Here is a 21,790-nt window from a genome sequence, read left to right as displayed (position 1 = left end):
TAACAGTATGTATCTGCCAACAGGAAACAGCAAACTCCTTCTCCTAATGATGGCATGTGTATTGACAGTGTATTAGTAGCAAGGCAACAGAAAGGTTTGGCTGAATAAAAGACCACAAAAGGGCTACCTACAGATCATTGTCACAACAAATTATCATCGCTCTATAAGCTATCCATTAGCATGACGAGCCTAGCCCACACAACACATATTACTCGAGGTCAGTACAGGAAAACAATAGTTGAAGGTGACACACATGACCCCTCCTTTATCTGTTAGTTCTCCTGTACAATTAGGAAGCCCTGATTTCAGATGTTCTTTCAGTCTTGCTGGTCTGGCAACAAATTATTTCCACTTTAATGTGAGCTCACTAGCAAAGAACAAAATGGTTATTCATCTGAACCCTTTCCACTTTAACTTACGCACTGACTGCGGCTTCACTTCCGACAATTTGTTCAAGTAACCATCTCTCATTTGTCAACCTGGACAAGCAACTGTCATCATGAATTATTACCGTTCGGAGCACTGGTGACCCAGTATCCACTGTTTCCTTCAGGGAAAGGTCATAAGCAGAAATTGTGGTTGCCTCTTCTACACAGTGCCTGGGACACTGAGCTCAACTGAACTACTGTCTCAAGCAAGGTAACATAACTGAACACGCACGTCCCTTTTAGCCGAGGATTTTACATTCTTGGCCTAAACTTTAGAGCCTTCACTCAGACCCTATCAATTTAGTTATATTTTTTATCTCAAACAGGTTTGATGCAATAAATTTGTATTGGGTGATGGGGGTGGAGGGTGACAGACAATAAAAAAAATTGGATTTGGATGTAAAATATATTCAGTAGGAGAAAGGTATCCTTCTTCCTCAAGGTAAATTCAAGCCTGGACCCTAGCAGACAAGATGGTATCTGAACTGATGCAGCAATCATCTGCAATTATCCTTGTTTATCATCCCTATACTTGAAAGAGTTATCCAATTATTCCACTAATCTACTTTTTCTCATCAGCCAGCAATGTTTCCTTCTCAAGCATTTATCCAATTCCTTTTTGAAAGCTGCTGTTGAATCTGCTTCCACTAACGAACGGCTAGACCTGTATTACCTGGAGTTTAGAACAGTCAGAGGTGACTTAATTGAAACATATAAGATTCTGAGAGGACTTGAGGAGGGGAATGTGGAAAGAACATTCCCCCTTGTGGGAGAAGGGTTGTAACTTTTAAAAAAAAAGTTCATATAATCCCTACATTGTGGAGGCATGCCATTCAGCCCATACCAACCCTCCAAAGAACATTCCATCCAAATGTACGCACATACCCTATCTCCGTATTTCCTGTGGCTAACCCACCTAGCCTGCACATCCCTGGACAATTTAGCTTGGCGAATCCACCTAGCCCAGACATCTTTGGACTGTGGGAGGAAACCAGAGCACCCAAAGGAAACCCACACAAACAAGGGGAGGATGTGCAAACTTCACAGACAGCCACCCGAGGATGGAATCAAATCTGGGTCCCTGGTGCTCTGAGGCATCCGTGCTAACCAGTGAGCCACTGTGCTGCCATTTAAAATAGAGATGAGGATTTTTTTTTGTTTTGGATGGTTGAGAGTCTTTAAGAGGATGGAAGATTATGGGGTATATGTAGGAATGTAGAGTAGAAGTTAAAATCAGATCAGCCACAATCTGATTGAATAACAGACTGGGCTAGAAGGTCTGAGTGTCCTACTTTTGTTCCTTGTTCAAGCAGCCTAACAAGCAGTGCATTTCAGATCATAGCAACCCACTGCTTTTAACAATTCCTACCTTTTCAACTCCCTCAACTTGTTTTATGACTATCTTAAATGTGTGTCCTCCTCTGGATGTTTGCCTTTGGAAACTAATGGCTCTTATTGACACCATCAGAACCCTTCATAATTCTGAACTTCTCAACTTAAATCTCCCCTAGTGTTCCTTTATTCTGAATGGAATACATCCAGCTTCTCCAGAAATAACTGAAGCCACTTATTCCTGTTGCATTGCTAATAAATCTCCTGCATACTATCTCTAAGACTTTTCTATCCTTCCGAAAGTGTAGGGTTCTCCAGTTAAAACCTAACTAACAATTTAGCATAACATCTTTGCTTTCGTACCCTGTGTCTTTATTGCAAAAGCCAATGATGTTAACTGTTTTGTTTCTAGCAGCTTTATGCCCTGCCACCTTCGGATATTACTGTTTGTGCAATCGCTGTACTTAAACATCTCTTGAAACAACACCACAGAGGCAGGTATCCCATCACAAAGGCACCCTTTATTTACACTTGGACAGTTGTTGACACTGGTCCAGCTTCTTCGGAGCCAGCTCTCAGAGTGAACAGAACTGCTGAGACTCCTGTTTATATCTGTCAGCCAGGGATCCCTGATTGGACCAGGTTAATGGCCCCAATCAGGGAACTCATATGGCCATATTTAAGGTCCGCCCAGCTGACCTCATTCCAGTCACTATGTTCTTACTGAGAAGAATGAAATCTCTATCCTGACTGTCCGTGATGAAGCATAAATATAAGTAAGAGAACATTCTAAACTACAAAGTTGAAGACAGTCAGAAAAGTCTTTGGAGGATCTAGTACATCATCAGTGCAAAGAAGAGCGGAGTAAATGAGAAGGGCAAGTTGCAGGTTGTTTAAGGTATCGGAGCAATAGCGGACTAAATCTATCCTGTTGCCTTTCTCAGGGGGTTGGCTTAAAAAGATATTCAGCTAAATTCATACTAATACTGATATCAGCTGCTAACCATTTTGACCAGCATTGGACCCTTGACCTCTAGAACTGTTGCTCCGGCCTCTGAAATCATTTTCAATCAACCTCCATCTTCCTACTGCTAATGGCTACCTGATGACTCCTGATAGAGAGATATGTGGATGTCAGTTGAGCACAGATCAGCATCAGTGCTGAAAATTCCCAAGGTTGATTGTGTCGTTAAGGTGGCCTGTTTAAACAATGTTTAATTGAGTTAAAGCAGGAGAGCCATCAAATCCCAGCCTGTTGGTGCCTTTGAAGATATGAGGGGGGAAACAAGTGGAGTACTTTGTTCAGGATAACATGGCAAAGATCCTAAATGTCAAATACGTGGTTGTTAAGTCTGCTTACCTGCCTATAATTTCCCATCTTCTGCCTCCCTTCCTTCATAATCAGAACTCTTATATCAGCCATTTTCCAGTCCTTCCTAATTCCAGTAATTCCTAAAAAGTCACCACCAATTGCTCCACAATCTCCTCAGCTATGTCCTTCAGAATTCTGGGATGTAGTCTATCTGGTTTGGATGATTTATCTGCCTTCAGGCTTTTTGGCTTCCCAAGCAATTTCTCCTTAGTGATGACCACTACACTCACATCTGCCCACTGACATTGTTGAAGTTCCAGTGTCTTACACCATGAAGGCTAATTTTTTTTTCAATCAAAAGATGTGGGTGTCGCTGGCTCGACCAGCATTTATTGCCCATCCCTTATTGCTCAGAAGGGAGTTAGTAGTCAACCACATTGCTGTGGGTCTGGATTCATATGTAGGCCAGACCAGGTAAAGATGGCAGATTTCCTTCCCTAAAGGACATCAGTGATCCAGATGGGTTTTTCTTGACAATCAGCAATGGTCATCATTGGACTCTAATTCCAGATCATTATTGGATTCAAATTTCACCATCTGCCATGGGGGTTTTGAACCCAGGTTCCCAGAACATTACCTGGGTGTCTAGATTAATAGTCTAGCAATAATACCACGGGGCCATTGCCTCCCCAAATAATGTGAAGTATCTATTCAATTCCTGTTTCTTTGTTATCATTACATCTTCTACAACTTCATTTTCCAGCACTCCAATGTCCATTCTTGCCCCTCTCTTACCTCCTATATAATGAAAAAAAACTCTTACAATCTTCTTTGATATTGTCCCCATATTTCATCCTCTCCCATCTAATTGCTTTTTTTGTTATCCTCTGCTGGGTTTTCAGACGTCCTAATCCTCTGGCTTCCTATTAATATTCACCATGTTGTATGCTGGCCCCCAACTCCTGCTGGTATTCCTTATTGAGATGAGCTGACTCTGCTTTAATACATTAAAACAACATGGAATAACCTTAGCACTTTTTATATCCCTCAGCTCCTCCTTCCTCAATCTCGGTCATTGCAGCAGATACACCGGCAGCTTTCAGTCGCTATGAGGCTCAGAACTTCACACTGGTCTGCATCGTTTCTGGAGGGAAGCCCGCACCAACGGTATGTTCATGGTACGAGGCAAGGAGTCTACGATATTATTCTGTAGAACTGGATAAACACAGCAGGCCAAGCAGCATCAGAGAAGCAGGAAAGCTGACGTTTTGGGTCTGGACCCTTCTTCAGAAATGGAGGAGGGGAAGGGGGCTCTGAAATAAATAGAGAGCCCCCTTGACCTTCCCTATTTCTGAAGAAGGGTCCAGCCCCAAAGCATCTGCTTTCCTGCTCCTCTGATGCTGCTTGGCCTGCTGTGTTCAACCAGCTCCACACCTTGTTATCTCAGACTTTCGCATTGGCAGTTCCTACTACCTCTACAATATTATTCTGTTTTGACTTTCTGTCTTGTTTTCTGTGTCTTTTGGCAAAGCCAAAGGCGTTCACTAATATTAATAGGGCAGGCAAGATCTTAATTGCACTCAGATAGGGCCTGGTAGAGATACATCTGACTGCTTTGTGTTAACAGCGCACTGAAGGTTCTATTTTTCACAAGCCTATGAAATGTTTTAGAACATAGAACACTACAGCACAGTACAGGCCCTTTGGCCCACGATGTTTGCCGACCTATTATCCTACTAAAATCAAACTACCCTGCATACCCTACATTTTACTATCTTCCATGTGCCTATCCAAGAGTCATTTCCAATTCTCTGATTGATCTGACACACTCCCACTGCCAGTAGCACATTCCACGCACCCACGACTCTCGGTATAAAGAAACTACCGCCGACATCCCCCCGTATACCTTCCTCCAATCACCTTAAAATTATGTCCCCTTGTAATGGTCATTTCCGCCCTGGGATAAAGTCTCTGAGTATCCACTCTAACAATGCCTCCCATAGTGCCTTCTAATAGTGGAATTAGTAGGAAGGGTTCAATAATGCTTTAACAACCATCTATGTTGATGGGAACCATGAAATATGTGGCTGTATCAAGACAAAATCAGGCTATTCAATTGCCCCCTTAACTCACCCCTTTCAAAAAGGATGTGGTCCAGACCGACAAGGTTTCAGTAACATCTGTGACGAATGTGAATGATGTTGCATCAATGGCAAACCAGAAAGAGAGTGATTGCATTTATTTATTGTCTGCTGGCAATGGTTTGATTGCTTGCATTTCTTGATACTCCAAGCTATTTCGTAATGTTGCCAAATGCTTGCATCTGAGCCCCATTTAAATGCAGCAAACACCAAAAACCAGGGATAGTAGGAACTGCTGATGCTGGAGAATCTGAGATAACACGGTGTGAAGCTGGATGAACCAGAAACCAGGTATCTCACTGTACGTACTTTCCTTCTGTACTTTTAACTCTGACTGCAAATGCTGTGCCAATGTCCAGTTTGACATGGTAGGTAAGGAGTCCCATAGCATAGAAATGACTGAGAACAAAGACAGATATGAGTATCAGATCTGGGACCGTGCTTTTTTCTTGATAATAGAGAACTTCTGGATTCAGGGGGAGTGTGAGGCTGTGGTAAGAGGGTGAGAACCATTGGTTTGGTAGATATTGATGTTCCAAATGATCATCTTCAGTTTTCAAAATGTCCCAGTGCTCAGCCCTGCCTTATCGGTTTGCTGAAAGTTTTCATGTTTTTCTGTGTGTATTCCCGTAGGTATACTTCAAGCGAGATGGTGAACTGGTTGAAGTTCTCCATGTTTCTCAAACATCTTCAGATGGAAACATGAGAAACAGCCGAGTACCTCAGAACCTCATCAGCCGGGATATGGACGACACGAAGATGCAGAAATCTTTGTCCTTGTTGGATTTTGAAGGTGGAGGCAGGCTCTTCACAGAGAGGCCCTTAGCCAGCATCACTGACAGGGCCACCCCAGCAACCACCGAAATGGAAAAGATTCCGGAGACAGTCATCAGTCGGGAGTTCCCGAGGTGGATTTATCCCAGGGATCCGGAGTATCTGTTTCGGCACACGCAAATTCCAGTCAGCGATGGGACTGTCGAAGTTCGGGCCATGATCACCTGGACTTTGAACCCTGACCTGGATGATAACGCTTTGTTCGGCTGTGAGGTGAAGCACCCAGCCCTGTCAATGCCAATGAAGTCCGAGGTGGTACTTGGTAAGTCCAAGAAACTACTGTATATATTTGTGAGAGAGTTGAGCAGAATCAAATTGAGGGCAAGGAATCAATTCCCCGCAGACTTCCACATTGATGCACAGTCCAGCAACAGGAAGAGCATCTTTCACTGTACCTTTGTCAGTTCAGGAATTACCAAACTGCTTAATTCCCAGTGAACACTCTGTGAAGTGGGGGAATGCAACTAATTTGTGCTTAGAATGCTCCCACTGCTGGAATTGTGTGGATGGTCAAATTATTTTGTTTGGAAGCTTAAGGACTTGTCAAGACATGAGAAGAGCTATCCTTCAAATAGTGCCAAGCAATTTTGTAGAAGATAGAGAAGGCAAGAGAGTGAGAAGAGGAGAAACTTTATTATGCAAAGAGCTATTATGATTTGACAAAGTCTGCCTGGTAGTGCTGGAGGTGGATTCCAAAAGAGAGCTGGATATTTATTTGAAAGGGATGAAGTTAGAGGGCTCTGGACATAGGGCTGGAGAGTGAGACTAGCTAGGTAGGTCTTTTGGAAGCCAGTAGAGACACAATGGATTGAAAGGCTTCTTTCTGTGCTGTAAATTCTATAGTTCTGTAGTTTCTAATATGGCACGGCTGCTTCAGATAAGCACCAGCCCAGATTACACGGTCAACTTTCTGACTGAGGCTTGCACTCATAACCTTCTGCTCCCAAGCCACAGTTCCCAATTTCTGAAACATGAAGACCTCGGGATCTCAAGTGTGACCAGGCATGTAGGGAACTATTTCATCTTCTTAAGGGTCCAGTAGTTAAGATGCTATAGTTGCCCTCAGCATCACTGGGACATTGTAAATTATCTAGCAATACTAGATCACTATCTATTATTTCCGTCCTGTTATCAAACTACAGCAACTTGCTGCTCACCTATTTTAGCAAGGAAAAGGTCAGAGGTCAAAATGGCATCTTAAGTGCAGCTCATTCGATTCTGCCCTGTGCAGTTAACAAAGTAGACCCAAAGCCATGCAGCAGATAGGAAGCTAAGAGCTGCTGGGCATTTGTGATTGTGAAGGGGAGAGAGCTCAGGACAGCAGCAACCCAGTTATTTTTGTGGTGATCCCAGAGGATCCCTCCTGTTCCTGGCATCTCTGCAGGAAAGATCTCGATGCAGAGGGTAAGATCAGATCCTGTGCCCAAGCAGCACTCTCTTCTCCCAGTGGCTGGCACACCCAGCAACCCCCAGTTGCCATTTGCAATTTGCAATGCCCTATCTGCCACTTATTGACCTTAATTAGATAGCTATCACCATGGGTCCCTATTAATTAAACACCTCACATAAAATTAAGCTGGCAGGGTTCAGGATGCAGTAAACAATTTCAGCACATTGTGTCCCAAGCTTAAGGCTGTGGGAGCTAATGCTAGTGCCTCAACCATCACCCTGAGATGCACTGGCAGAGCACAGACCCGGGAATTAAACCTGCAGCCTACCCTCAGTGTAGTTTTTACAATGGAGCATGAAAGGAGAAGATTTCATGTTGGGTGTCCAGGATATGAAAAATTGCCTTCTGAAACATTTCAAATGGAAGGATTGTCTCATTTCCTACAGCCAAACTTCGCAATTTTCTTCTGTTGCATTCAACAAACAAATGTTTAATGATGTGATGAGCATTTATCTCAGCCTCAGACCATGTACTGCATTCACATTTTCCAACAAATAATAATGATGTAATCTAATGACTCCATTTTATAGTCTGTGTTTTACAGTGCTGTAAAATGCAATTCTCTGGAATATGGTTCACAAGTTCTGACTAGTTGTGCCTGTTGGCATTAATTGATGAGGTAGTAAATGTGAGCAGTAGGCCTTCCTCATTACATTGTAACCCCTTAGGAGTCAACTGGGATGAATCGTGTGTGAAATTTTGCATGTAACTCATCAGACAATCATTAGTACAAGACCAAAGCAAGATATCATGGGCTCTGGAAAGCTGAATTAAAAAGGGCACGTGATAGTAACGCTCAGCACATCCAGCAGCATCTGCAGAGAACAAAGCACAGTTAACAATGCAGTTTAATGATCTTTCATCAGAACCACTCCTGAAAGATCACAATTCATGTCATCAGCTGATTCTACTTTCTTTGTAGAATCCTAATTAAATTTAATAAAGACTAGGGGGTATATTTTTATGGTGAAAGGAGAAAGATTTTAAAAAGACATGGAGGCAATTTTTTCACACAATGAGTGGTTCATGTGTGGAAAGAACTTCAAGAGGAAGTGGTGGATGTGGGTTCAGTTATAACATTTAAAAGACATTCAGATAAGTACATGAATAAGAAGTGTTTGGAATGATATAGGCCAAGCACAGGCAGATGGGACTAGTTTAGTTTGGGGTTATGGTCAGCGTGGACTAGTTGGGCCAAAGGTTCTGTTTCCGTACTGTATGACTCTATGACTCTATATTGTCAAGAGAATATCAAAGTACTCGTATCTGCATCCTGCCTTATTTTAAATGACACTTTACCACTATTCTCACCCTTGCTGGTCAATATTGACTTGCTGTCTACTAGAATGCAGAACTTAAAATTTTCATCCTCACCTTCAAATAGCCTCGTAGATTCATCCCTTTCTTACCTCCACAGTCTTCCTTCCCATCGCACATTCCAAACCCCTCTGACTCTGACCTCCAGTATATTCCTGCTTTATTTCACCTTCTCATCTAGTGCCACCAGACAGCATTCCCTCCCTTCAAAAATCTTCTCCGGATGTATTTCCAACCAGTTTTTAAGGCAGCTTACACAATCCTCCCAGAAATGCCTGACACTCCATCTTTATCTCCTCTGCAAAGTTCTGCAGGGTGTTTGCGACAGTAAAAGCATTGTATACATGCGCACTGGTGTTGTTAAAGCAGTTGATTTAATCAAGAGAGAAACGACCCCAGGAGCTGCTGGCTGTCACAGCCTGAGTCAGATTCAGTGACAGATCATTCATCCATTCAGACTACAGGTAGGGTGCAATGACTTAAATGGTTCTCTGACTGGAAATAAGATTGTGGGTTACAAGGGTAGTCAAAGACAGAGGTGATCGAGTTATTTATATTGCACTCAACAGCACATTGCTGAGGACATGTCACAATTATTTGAACAAAGTTTACGAATTGGGCTGCCTATAAATTTTCTAGGCATTTAGTCATCACGTTCAGGAAGTTTAGATCCATTAAGAGATTGGCTCAATGCAACTGCACATAACCTTCTTGAAGGAGTGCATTCAAGAAGCTAATCAGTCTGTTCACACATTCTTTTGCTGACTGTCCACCCAGCTTCCCTCCCTAAACCTCACTTGTTGACATTGTAAATTGTTCCTTCTGCTCTAGTATCATCCGCAGCCTGTCGACTCAATCATAAGATCAAAATAAGTAAGATCAGGAGCAGACCATTCAGCTCATAAGCCTAGCCTACCATTCAACAGGATCATGCCTGATCTACCCCAGACCTCATCTCCTCTTTCATGCCAGCTCCTCAGAGCCCTCAACTCCTTTAATATTTCAAAAGCCTGGTTACTTCCTCTTTAAATGCTTACAGTGATCTAGCCTCCACAACTCTCTAGGGTAGAGACTTCCAGACATTCCTTTCCCTCTGGGAGAAGCAATTCCTTTGCATCTCATTTTTCAAAGAGTGTCCCCTAGTTGGATGCTTCCCCACAAGTGGAAGCATCTTCTTAACATCTACCGTGTCAAACTCCCTCAGAATATTGCATGTTTCAGTAAGATCACCTCCTCATTCCTTGAATCTCTATTGAATAAAGACCTAACCTGTTCAGCCGTACTTGATTAGTTAATCCATTTACCCCAGGAATTAGCCTAGTAAATCTCTTCTAAACTGCTTCCAATACCACTGCTTCCTTTCTTAAATATGGGGACCAAAACTCTACCCAGTACTGTACTTGGAGGTGGCATAGTGGCACATTGGATAACAGAGCGCCAGGGACTGGGCTTGATTCCAGCCTTGGGTGACTGCATGTTATCGCTGTGTCTGCGTGGGTTTCCTTCGGGTGCTCCAGTTTTCTCCCACAGTCCAAAGATGTGCAGGTTAGGCTAAATTGCCCATAGTGTCCAAGGATTTGCAGGCTAGGTGAAATTAGCCATGGGAAATGCAAGGTTACAGGGATAGGGTCTCGATGGGATGCTTTTCAGAAAGATAGTATGGAATCAATGGGCCAAATGACCTGCTTCCACATTGTAGGGATTCAATGATACTCCACAGTCAACCTCCCCAACACCTTGAATCATTCCACCTTTCTCAATAAAGGTCCTTCGACTGCTTGGATCCCGCATTTTGGAATTCCATCCAGTTCTCTACTCCTTTCTTTGCTTTGAGATCTTCCACAAGATCCACCTTTTTGCTGGACCTTTTGGCTGGTCCTCCTGATATCTGTCTCCACAGCATGAATGTCTAAATTTTAATTATGCCTCTGTACCATGCTTTGAAACTTATGTCAATGTTAGGCATCTGTTGTTATTTATCTTCTGCTGTCTTTCTGTGACACTGGTTGATATGTCGAGTCCTCTGTGTTTCTGTTCAGAGAGGAGGTAGGGTTCTCATTTCTCTGAAATCACAAAAAAACCGCATTGAAAATTGGACTGTCTGATATTTGCCAAAATATCTTACATGACTACTCAAAAACTGGGCTATATGTCACACTTTGGACCTGTCCTTTAGCAACTTCATTCCTTGTTATTCAACTCATTGAGAGACAATGGGAGACATACATATGTATTGAGAAAAATGGAACAGTTATTCAGAAATGTATCAACAGTACCCATCATGGATTTATATGTTTGTTGCAGTCGAGTTATAAACTTTGGGCATTCAATATTTCATGATAACGACTGCACAGACTGGATTAGGTTTATAAATCTATGCATTGGTCCAACAGGCTAAAACGTGAACATTCAAATGGATCAATTCTTTCATATTATTGGTAGCAGTCTCATGAAAGCAGAGGAAAGAATTTGATTTGTGTGGGACCTTATCTCACCCTCTGGACATCCTAAAGTGCATCATAACCGATTGATTACTTTTGAATTTGCACAGTTGTTACCCAAGCAACCACAACAACCAATTTACGCTCCACAAAAGATCCCGAAACAACAATTGAATAGCCTGATAATGTATCTTTGATGGTGTTGATTGAAGAAGAAATGTTCGCTTGGATATCAGGAGAACTCGCTGTTCTTCTGAAGATTGTTATGACATCTTACACATCCAATTGAGTAGGCAGATGGAATTACAGATGAACAGCTTGTCCAAAAGGCAACACATTTAACAATTCAGCGCCTCAATTAAATTCCAGCCTAAACTGCATGCTGACATCCACAGTAAGGTTTGAAACCAGGCTCACATGAGGAGCCAACCTACCATCTCTAGGTTAAGCTGACACTTAATCATTATTGTATTCTGAAGAGGGTCACAGGACCTAAAATGTTAACTGATTTCTCTCCACAGCTGCTGCCAGACATGCTGAGACTTTCCACCAGTTCCTGTTTTTGTTAATTGTAGATTCTTTATTCAGTCTCAGAATCATGGCCATTGCTGATTGGCCTGGCATCTATTGCCCATTGTGAGCCCACCTTAAAAAGGTTATGGTATGCCCTCTTCTTGCCCAGCGACAGTACATGTGGTGAGCTTTTTTCACAGTGCTGCTGGGCAGGGAATTGCATGATTTTGATCCTGCGATAATGAAGGAACTGCGATATATGACCAAGTTGGGCTGGTGCATGACTTAAAATCATAGAATTTTACAGTGCAGAAGGAGGCCATTTGATCCATCATGTCTGTGCTGGCTCCCTAAAGAGCTACCCACTGGTCCCAATCTCCAGCCCTCTCTCTCTATATCCCTCTAAAGTCATTACTTTTAAATATATAACCAGCATGCTTTTGAAACCTCCAATGGAATCTGCCTTCTAGGCAGCACATTCTAAATCCTAACAACTCTCTGAGTAAAGCCATTTCTTTATTCATCTCATTCCTAGTACTTGGTGGTAAAGGTGTTTGCATCCCATGGGAAGGGGAGGTGATGGCCAAGTGGTATTATTGCTGGACTGTTAATCCTAAAACCCCAGTAATATTCTAGAGACCAAGATTTGAATTTAATTTAAAACTTCTGGATTTAAGAGTCTAATGATAACTATGAATCTATTGTCAGCAAAAGAAATCTGGTTTATCAATGTCCTTTAGGGAAGGAAACCTGGTCTGGCCTGCATGAGACCCCAGACCCAAAACAATGTGGTTGATTCTTAGCTGACCTCTGGGCAATTAGGGATGCGCAATAAATGCTGCCTTGCCAGCGATGCCCTCATCGCATGAAAAAAAATGATGAAAAGAAAGAAAAATGTCCTTCAGGGTGACGCTGAAGGACCTTTGACTCGTGAGGTGCTGCCTTCATACAGTAAGCCAGGGCACGTGGACAAAGATGGGTTGGGATGTGTTTAATCTGAACAATAACTTATTCTTCTGCCTCAGGACCACAGTAACCTATCGGTATACATCATGCAGTAATTGCCAAGACAGCCAGAAGTAAGGGGTATCCTCAACAACCACACTGATAATGAGATTCCTCATTAATTCTGCGAAGTTTGTATGATTTTATTGGGTCAGGAGCATTCCCTGGAGCAATGAATGCTAGGATACCTCAAGCCTCCAGAAAAGCCTTCATTTTCTATCACTCCCAATTAATCCTTCAGGAAGTGGGCTCTGCAGGGAGACAAGGAAATAGAGAGTAGGAGAAAAAGAAGGAATAAAATAAAAGCAATGAGAAACAGATAGGCAAAGATGAGAGTTAGAAGCAGATAATGATAGCATGAAGTAGATGAGAATAACGTACAGTGCAAAACCTAGCGCAGATGACAGTGCTATAAAATCTGTATAGTTCTGAGTCACACTAAGTTAAAACTACTTGGCTAATCCTTACAACCTATTTGATGCGTGGGGGTGTATTCTTATTGTTACATCATGGACAAGCAGACCAGCACTTGTCCAATATCCTCGCCTGTACACAAGAGGTTTATTGTAGACAGAGATATTTATAATTACCAGTCTTGTGAGGTTATTAACACTCTCAAACGTGAATCACAAGGTCAGCGGTTCAAGGCCCACACTAGGATCTGTGAGCTTTTAATTGAAGCTGCCATTCTTGTGCAATGCTGAGAAAAAGCAATGTTTTTGAAGGGATCTTCCTTCAGGCAAGTTGTTAAACTATAGAATACAATTTGGGCTGGCTCAGTGGTTAGCACTGCTGCCTGCCAACAGCAGGGTCCTGGGTTAAGGAGAGTCGGGGGGCAAAGTTGACTACGGTAGGCATTGCAAAAGAGAACGTTCTAGAAAAGCTAAAAGGTCTGAAAATTGATAAATCTCCTGGCCCCGATGGGCTACATCATCGAGTTCTGAGGGAGGTGACTGAGGAAATAGCAGAGGTATTGGTTGTGATCTTTCAAAAGTCACTGGAGTCTGGGAAAGTCCCAGATGATTGGAAAATCGCTGTTGTAACCCTCTTGTTTAAGAAAGGATAAAGACAAAAAATGGAAAATTATAGGCCAATTAGCCTAACCTCGGTTGTTGGTAACATTCTAGAATGCATCGTCAAGGATGAGATTTCTAAATTCTTGGAAGTGCAGGGTCAGATTAGAACAAGTCAGCATGGAATTAGTAAGGGGAGGTCATGCCTGACAAACCTGTTAGAATTCTTTGAAGAGGTAACAAGTATGTTAGATCAGGGAAACCCAGTGGATGTTATCTATCTAGACTTCCAAAAGGCCTTTGATAAGGTGCCTCATGGGAGGCTACTGAGCAAGGTGAGGTCCCATGGTGTTCGAGGTGAGCTACTGGCTTGGATTGAGGATTGGCTGTCTGACTGAAGGCAGAGAGTTGGGATAAAAGGCTCTTTTTCGGAATGGCAACCGGTGACAAGTGGTGTCCCACAGGGTTTAGTGTTGGGGCCACAGCTGTTCACTTTATATATTAATGATCTGGATGAAGGGTCTGGGGACATTCTGGCGAAGTTTGCCGATGATATGAAGTTAGGTGGACAGGCAGGTAGTACTGAGGAGGTGGGGAGGCTGCAGAAAGATTTAGACAGTTTAGGAGAGTGGTCCAGGAAATGGCTGATGAAATTCAACGTGAGCAAATGTGAGGTTTTGCACTTTGGAAAAAAGAATACAGGCACAGACTATTTTCTAAACGGTGAGAAAATTCGCAAATCAGAAGTGCAAAGGGATCTGGGAGTGTTGGTCCAGGATTCTCTAAAAGTTAACTTGCAGGTTGAGTCCGTGATTAAGAAAGCGAATGTAATGTTGTCGTTTATCTCAAGAAGGTTGGAATATAAAAGCAGTGATGTACTTTTGAGACTTTATAAAGCTCTAGTTAGGCCCTGTTTAGAATACTGTTTCCGATTTTGGGCCCCACACCTCAGGAATGCCATAGTGGCACTGGAGCGTGTCCAGCAGAGATTCACACGTATGATCCCTGGAATGGTAGGCCTAACGTACGATGAACGGCTGAGGATCCTGGGATTGTACTCATTAGAGTTTAGAAGGTTGAGGGGAGATGTAATAGAAACGTACAAGATAATTTATGGCTTAGAAGGGGTGGATGCTGGGAGCTTGTTTCCGTTAGGCGGGGAGAGTAGGACCCACGGGCACAGCCTTAGAATTAGAGGGGGTAAATTTAGAACGGAAATGAGGAGACATTTCTTCAGCCAGAGAGTGGTGGGCCTGTGGAATTTATTGCCATGGAATTCAGTGGAGGTCGGGATGTTAAATGTCTTCAAGGCAGAGATTGATAATCTCTTGATCTCGCAAGGAATTAAGGGCTACGGGGAGAGTGCAAGTAAGTGGAGTTGAAATGCCCATCAGCCATGATTAAATGGTGGAGTGGATCTGACGGGCCAAATGGCCTTACTTCCATTCCTATGTCTTATGGCCTTATGGGTTTGATTCTCACCAATGGATGACTATCTGTGTGGAGTTCCCACGTTCTCCTTGTGTCTATATGGGTTTTACTCCAGGTGCTCTGGTTTCCTCCCATAGTCCAAAGATGTGCAGGTTGGGTGGATTGGCCAGGCCAAATTATCCCAGTGTCCAGGGATGTGTAGGCCAGGTGGGTTAGCCATGGGAAATGTGGGGTTACAGGGATGGGGTAGGGGTTGTGTCTGGGTGGGATACTCTCCAAAGAGATGGTGTGGAATCAATGGGCTGAATGGCCTACTTCCACACTGTAGAGATTCTATGAAACTGAAAGTGTGAGAAATGCGCAACGTGTCAGGCAGCTTCTTTGGTGAGAAAAACAGAGCTAATGGGCAGAGCATTCACAGCCCAGCTGCTGCCTTTGGGAGGCGATGGGGGCTGGGAGAATATAGTTAGGTCAGAAGCAAAGTTTCAGTTCCCCATTAGTAAGTTGAAGTTTTGCTACTGACTTCTCAGGGCCTTTCAGATGGCGATAACAAAGTGTGAAGCTGGATGAACACAGCAGGCCAAGCAGCATCTTAGGAGCACAAAAGCTGACATTTTGGGCCTAGACCCTTCTTTCCAACCTGCATAGTTGGCTACCTTTTTGCATTCATTAACATGTCATACATATGAATAAGTACCACAGTCCTCTGGATTTACACTAAGATAGCAAGCTGTAGAGCTGGATGAACACAGCAGGCCAAGCAGCATCAGAGGAGCAGGAAGGCTGATGTTTCGAAAACAAAAAATTCTGAAGAAGGGTCTAGGCCCGAAACATCAGCCTTCCTGCTCCTCTGATGCTGATGGCCTGCTGTGTTCATCCAGCTCTACACCTTGTTATCACAGATTCTCTAGCATCTGCAGTTCCTACTATCTCTGGATTTACACTCACTGGTGTAGTCCTGTTAGCCAAATACAGGAAATACATAGCTTCACAAGCCCATGATATGGATGAAGCATGCATCTGTTGAGTAGAGATTTTCCTCTGTCCTCTGGTGTATACAAACCTCTTCAATTACTTGGCTTCTTCATGACCAAGGCATTTATATACAGCAATGCTTAAAGGGTCAGGGAGTAGCCCCTCCATGTTGATCAGCTCATGAAAAGTCTTCCTCATGTGCTGCCATCTTTGCTGTTGTTACATGTTTACAGTATTAGGAATGAAGCTTAACCATACTCACAAGCCTGCCTACGTAGCAAATCCACACTGGATGCCACCAGCACACCTAACCGCACCAGCTAAATGGGACTGAACTGAAAAGTGGGTTCAGCCCAGAAGGCCATGTTTGTCTCATGCTGGTCTTTGCTGAAAAACAATCAGCATGGCCGCATGGTGGCTCAGTGATTAGCACTGCTGCCTCACAGCGCCAGGCACCTAGGTCTGATTCCAGCCTCTGGCAACTGTCTGTATGGAGTTTGCACGTCCTCCCCATGTCTGTGTGGGTTTCTTCCTACAGACCAGAGATATACAGGTTTGGTGGTTTGGCCATGCTAAATTTTCCAGGGGGTCCAGGGATTTGTAGGTTAGCCATGGGAAATGCAGTCTTCCAGGGATAAGGTAGGGGGCTGGGTCTGGTTGGAATGCTCTTCAGAGGAGGCAGTGTGCACTCAATAGGCTGAATGGCCTGCTTCTACATTGTAAGGATGCTATGTGTGCGTTCTCCTGGCTGTGATGAAAACTTAGTGAGGTGGCGTGTGAGCGGCTGAGTGTTGTAGGTCCTTCCATATTTTAAGTGCACAGCCTGGCAAATGGGTGAAGGGAGTGCCACTGTGATGCCAGCTGCAGTGAAGTGACAGACAGATTGCACACGAGATATCCATTGGAGGTATCTGGCACCATACCTTCGCTGTGACCATCATCTGCAGTGGTAACCTCTCAATGTTAACTCACACTCACAGGAGCACAAAGCTTTAGGTAAATAGTGGCACCTCCCCTAAAAAAGTGCAGTGAGTCATTCATTCTTTTGAGGAACAAGTGCCAACTTCTCTTGAGCTATCCACTGGCACTGACTGCCAGAACCACCAGGCTGCATTTATCAGTCAGGGTGACCCCTCATTACCATCCCTAGGGAAAAGACTTCCCCTTCTTACCTGGACAGCCTTCAGGAGAACCTCGAGGGAGATTTTGCTAATGCACGGTGCTGTTTTGTGTCTGGTCTCTCATCTCCAGGGGTGGCTGGTGCATGCTGGGCATAGGTTGAGAAATACACTTGGGTTGCAGGGAATGACCAACCTTTCAAATTTGGTGTCTGGAAGGCTTCAGCACTAGCGGCCTGTAAAATCTGGTATTTTATCCACATTGCATATGTAATGAGAGAAGAAGAATGTTATCATGTGGCACAACCCAATCTGTCCCCGAGCAGATGCCCCATCCATATTGATGCCCAGCTCCACAGTCAGTTCCCGGAATAGAAAGTGACTCTCAGTGTTTTAGATGGGTGACTTTGCATCAGAAGTGGGAACATTTAGAAGTGTGATAGAATTTGAGCAAGGATTGGATGTGATAATGACATAGGAAGTTCGGTGTTATGGCAGAAGAGACTGAATGACAAGAGTTAGTTTTCCTGGGCAAACAAGGAATAACAAAGAGGCAAATGGGAATGGACCAGGGTGGGCTGCCATCTTTGGGCGACATTAATTTGCCCGCTTTTTATATTTTTGTTTGAGCTCTTTACCATTGGTAGTGCTCAAACCCGATAACTTCCCAAGAAGAACTTCCCTGGACCCAAATGTAATGAAAATCTCAAAATTCCGTGAATCCCACCACCCCAACATCTCACAAAGAGCACCAGGCAGGTTGGCCAATCTTTCCTCCTAATTCAACCTGTTTAGCTTGAGATTTGCAGTCCCTCCTGTAATTCTACATTTTACCTGCAACTCAGAGATTAAAACAAGGGCTATATTCCCCAGAGTATGATTCAAAATCCAAGCAGAATTCTGAGCTCACTTACTCTCGTGAACAGATTGCCAGGCTTCCCTAATCTTTATTCTCATCACATGGCTGTGTACATTCAGTAATGTCTTAAACGTTGCTGTCAACAAGATCGACATCTGTATCATTCTTCTTGTTTTTTTTTGCTTTTTTTTCATAAAACTGATGGTTTATTGGCTATTGTAGTTAAATTACAAAAGATATTAATTTATGCAAGTCTCTGCTCCCTAAAATGACGTGATACATGATGTGGGTATGTAATTAGCATTCTGCAGGGCAGAGATACAGTCCCTGATATAATAACACTGTCCCAGTCTATCCTGGTGGTATTCACTGTACTGCCTCTGGGTTAGTATTTGCTGTCCATGGAACATTTTCCCTTTCAGAAGCACATTTCTGAATTGCTGTAATTGAAACCGTTCCCTGTATAATACAACATCAAATGAGGCAGGAAACTCAGACACAGAGACAAATAATGTTAGTGATACAGTGAACGTCTGTCTCTGAGACATTGTTGCTGAATTTCTGTTCCTCTCACTGCAACTCCATTTGCGAATTGATCTCACACGATCTTGCTACCTCACTATCACTCTCCCCGTGTTGTTATATCTTTCTGCCTCAATCACTATCAATGACCTTTTCACCAACACTATGTGTTTCGTGGTGCGCATTTCTCTTCTGAGATTCTGATTTTCACCATGTCACATAACTTCTGTATCTCTCTCTCTCTCTGTTTGAAAAATGTAATTGTACTTAGTGTACAAGTTGTGAATGCCACCTTTACCTTTCCAAGCAGTTAGTGGCAGCTATTAATCACACATTATGTGAAACACTCCCCATCCTTTGCAAGCTTTCTATCTGCGTGTGTTGTCCATCTTATCCATCATTATACCTGCAACCCTTTCTCCATCTCTCTCCTTAGTTCACCTACTCTTCCCTGCTTTTTCATGTTCTTCTACATCTGTCTCACAAAGTCCTCATGTTTTTTTTTTCTGCACCTCAATGTTGCTCCACATATCATTTTCCAACTCTTCGACTGCACCTCTGTCCCTTCCCATTGCCTACTTATTGTCCCCTCAATACCTTTCAGCCCTGTGTGCCTTGCTTGAACTAATTTTCACTGTCCCTGATGCTCCATACATCCATTGCTCTGCTTCACCATCTTTGGGACACCTAATGCCTCCCTCACTCATACCCTCTGTTTATCTCTTGAGTGATCTGTTTTATCTTCTGCCCCATAACCTTCAGTGTCTCCACTCCTAGGGGTATCTGCCAGGTTTATATGGTTGAGTAAGGCAACGGAAAACAGTTCTGAAGAAAAGTCACAGGACCCAAAACGTTAACTCTGATTTCACTCCACAGATGCTACCAGACCCGCTGAGCTTTTCCAGGAATTTCTGTTTTTGTCTTCGATTTCCAGTTCTTTTGGTTTTTAACAGAATACAGTCATTTGCCAGTCACACTTATCTGGCTCAAAGCACATAAACTGCTAGAAAAACTCAGTAGGCTTGCAGCATCAGTGGAGAGAGAAACAGAGTTAATGTTTTGAGTCCAGTGACCCTTCTCAAGAACTGGAAGATGCAGAGTTTCTGCAACAATTCCTGTTTTTGTTTCAGTTTTCCAGAACCCGCAGTTCTTTGTTTTATTTTGACACGTTTCTGGCCGCCAGATCTATTCCCAGCAACTGAGTGAGGACAATGGAGGGCAGTTAAAGTCTGGAGGGTGCGGAGAAGCATATTTTCAATGCTCAGGCCCTCTGTCTAGTGATAGATCTACCGTCTCAATTAATCTCCACCACGAGGCACCTCTGTATCTGAAGACAACAAGAAAACCCACTTCCTTCCATATGTCTTGTTGACTCTAGAAGCAATTGCCTCATGTCACACTACTGGCACTGCCAACAGTGCCATGAGCTAGAGAGCAGGAGGCATAAATATTCCTTACAAGCTCTTGCATTTATAAATTATTCCCTGCAGTGCGCCCCAGGAATTATAAACATGACTGCGTTGAACACATCTAAAATTTCCTGTAGTAAAGCTGCAGGATAAAGTAATTATCAATGGTAACAAGATGCACTTCAGTTAGAGCAGCACACATCACAGTTGATGGTAAATGAGTTGATCAATGTACTTCTCAGTGTGAAAGTGTCACAGTTATGTACACAGACAGAAGCAAGCCACTTAATGCGATCAGTAGGTCAGGGCTTACCCTGCACTGGAGCAGGCGCCTTCACTTCTGTATCCGGGTTTTATCAGAGAACAGAATTCCTACAGTTTGGCGGCAGGCCATTCAGCCCATCATTTCCACACTAAATTTTCAAAGTGCATCTCACCCAGACACAACGCGCCCCCCCCCCACCCTATCCTGTAATCCTACGTTGCCCATGGCTAACTCACCTAGCCTGTACGCTCCTGGACACTATGGGAAACTAACCATGGGTAGTCTACTTAACCTGCAAATCTTTGGACTGTGGAAGAAAACCAGAGCAGCCAGAGACCTGTAGACACAGGGAGAATGTACAAGCTCCACACAGCCAGTCACCTGAAGGTGGATTCAAACCTGGGTCCATGGCACCGTAAGGCTGTAGCACTCACCATTGTGCTGCCCCAACTAGTCTCAATGGGCATTCATTAAGAGCCATGACCAACTGAACTCAGTTCCCTCTGGTGCAATTCTGCTAATTCCCCTAATTACTGCCCAGTGATCATCTTCCTCCCACAATATACCTCCTCTCCCCTGTGGAGGCCAGGGTTGGGCTAAATTGTGGTGCCTCAACTGTTCAGCAGTTGACTGACACTTTGCACTCAGGTGGACAGTGGAAAAATAGCAAAAGATGAGATCTTTAAGAAAGAAGGGGAGTCAACTGTGGGAGGAAAACAGTTCACATCCTCCTCGAACATTCACAGATACTTTTCACTGTGATTGATAGAATAATCATGAAAGATAAGCAGCTATGCTTATAAGCAGAATAGAAATTGTAATCAGATCCATTCCCATATCAGTGTATAAATCGCTTATAACCAAATTCCTCTCAGCGCAGGTTTAATGCATTTAAATGAGTTCATGCTTGTGTAAAAATATCACAGTGAGAAATTTTGAATGGATGAACGAATTCATTTTTACAAGAACAGCGCCGATAATAATTCCAAATTGTCAAGTTGATACATAGATAGCAATGCTGCTCCTGAGTCTGTGAGGATGTGAAACTTTACTCCATGAGTTAAGCACAGAAATGGCCTGATGTTTCAATGCATCTCTGATGGAGTGCTGCAGCATTGTGAAACCATGAGCGTGGAATCCCATTTGCCTTGGTCAGATGGATATAAAAGATTCCATGGCACAGTTTAGAGAGCCAAGGGTTCGCCAGTGTCCCGGCTAACATTTTTGGTTGACTGCCAAAATCAGATTCTTTGGTTGTTTGTTCCAATTTCTGCTCTTCAAGTTTTACTACATACAGATTCCCAACCTGCATGTCTGTATGTCTTCAAAAAACTGACTCATTATATGTGAGGCATTGTGGCATGTCATGAGGATATGATGTCTGCAAGCTCTTTCTGTTTAAAAAGTTATTATACCACAAAGTGA

At 43.3% G+C, this 21,790-nt stretch overlaps 1 protein-coding gene across 5 annotated transcripts in view; it reads left to right on the top strand.

Annotated features, from left to right (window-relative positions):
* Positions 1-21,790, top strand: part of LOC125466816 (immunoglobulin superfamily member 21) — a 394,787-nt gene that overhangs the window by 282,193 nt on the left and 90,804 nt on the right. For all 5 annotated transcript variants that reach the window (XM_048561888.2, XM_059638048.1, XM_048561885.2 and 2 more), the window contains 2 exons: positions 4,124-4,239; positions 5,847-6,309. In XM_048561888.2, the coding sequence (XP_048417845.1) occupies positions 4,124-4,239; positions 5,847-6,309 (579 nt within the window). The remainder of the gene's footprint in view (positions 1-4,123; positions 4,240-5,846; positions 6,310-21,790) is intronic.

The sequence above is a fragment of the Stegostoma tigrinum genome, chromosome 28 (genome assembly GCF_030684315.1).
Source record: "Stegostoma tigrinum isolate sSteTig4 chromosome 28, sSteTig4.hap1, whole genome shotgun sequence".
NCBI lineage: Eukaryota > Metazoa > Chordata > Chondrichthyes > Orectolobiformes > Stegostomatidae > Stegostoma > Stegostoma tigrinum.
The sequence above is the reverse complement of the archived record's forward strand: the minus strand, read 5'-3'. Positions and strand labels throughout refer to the sequence as shown.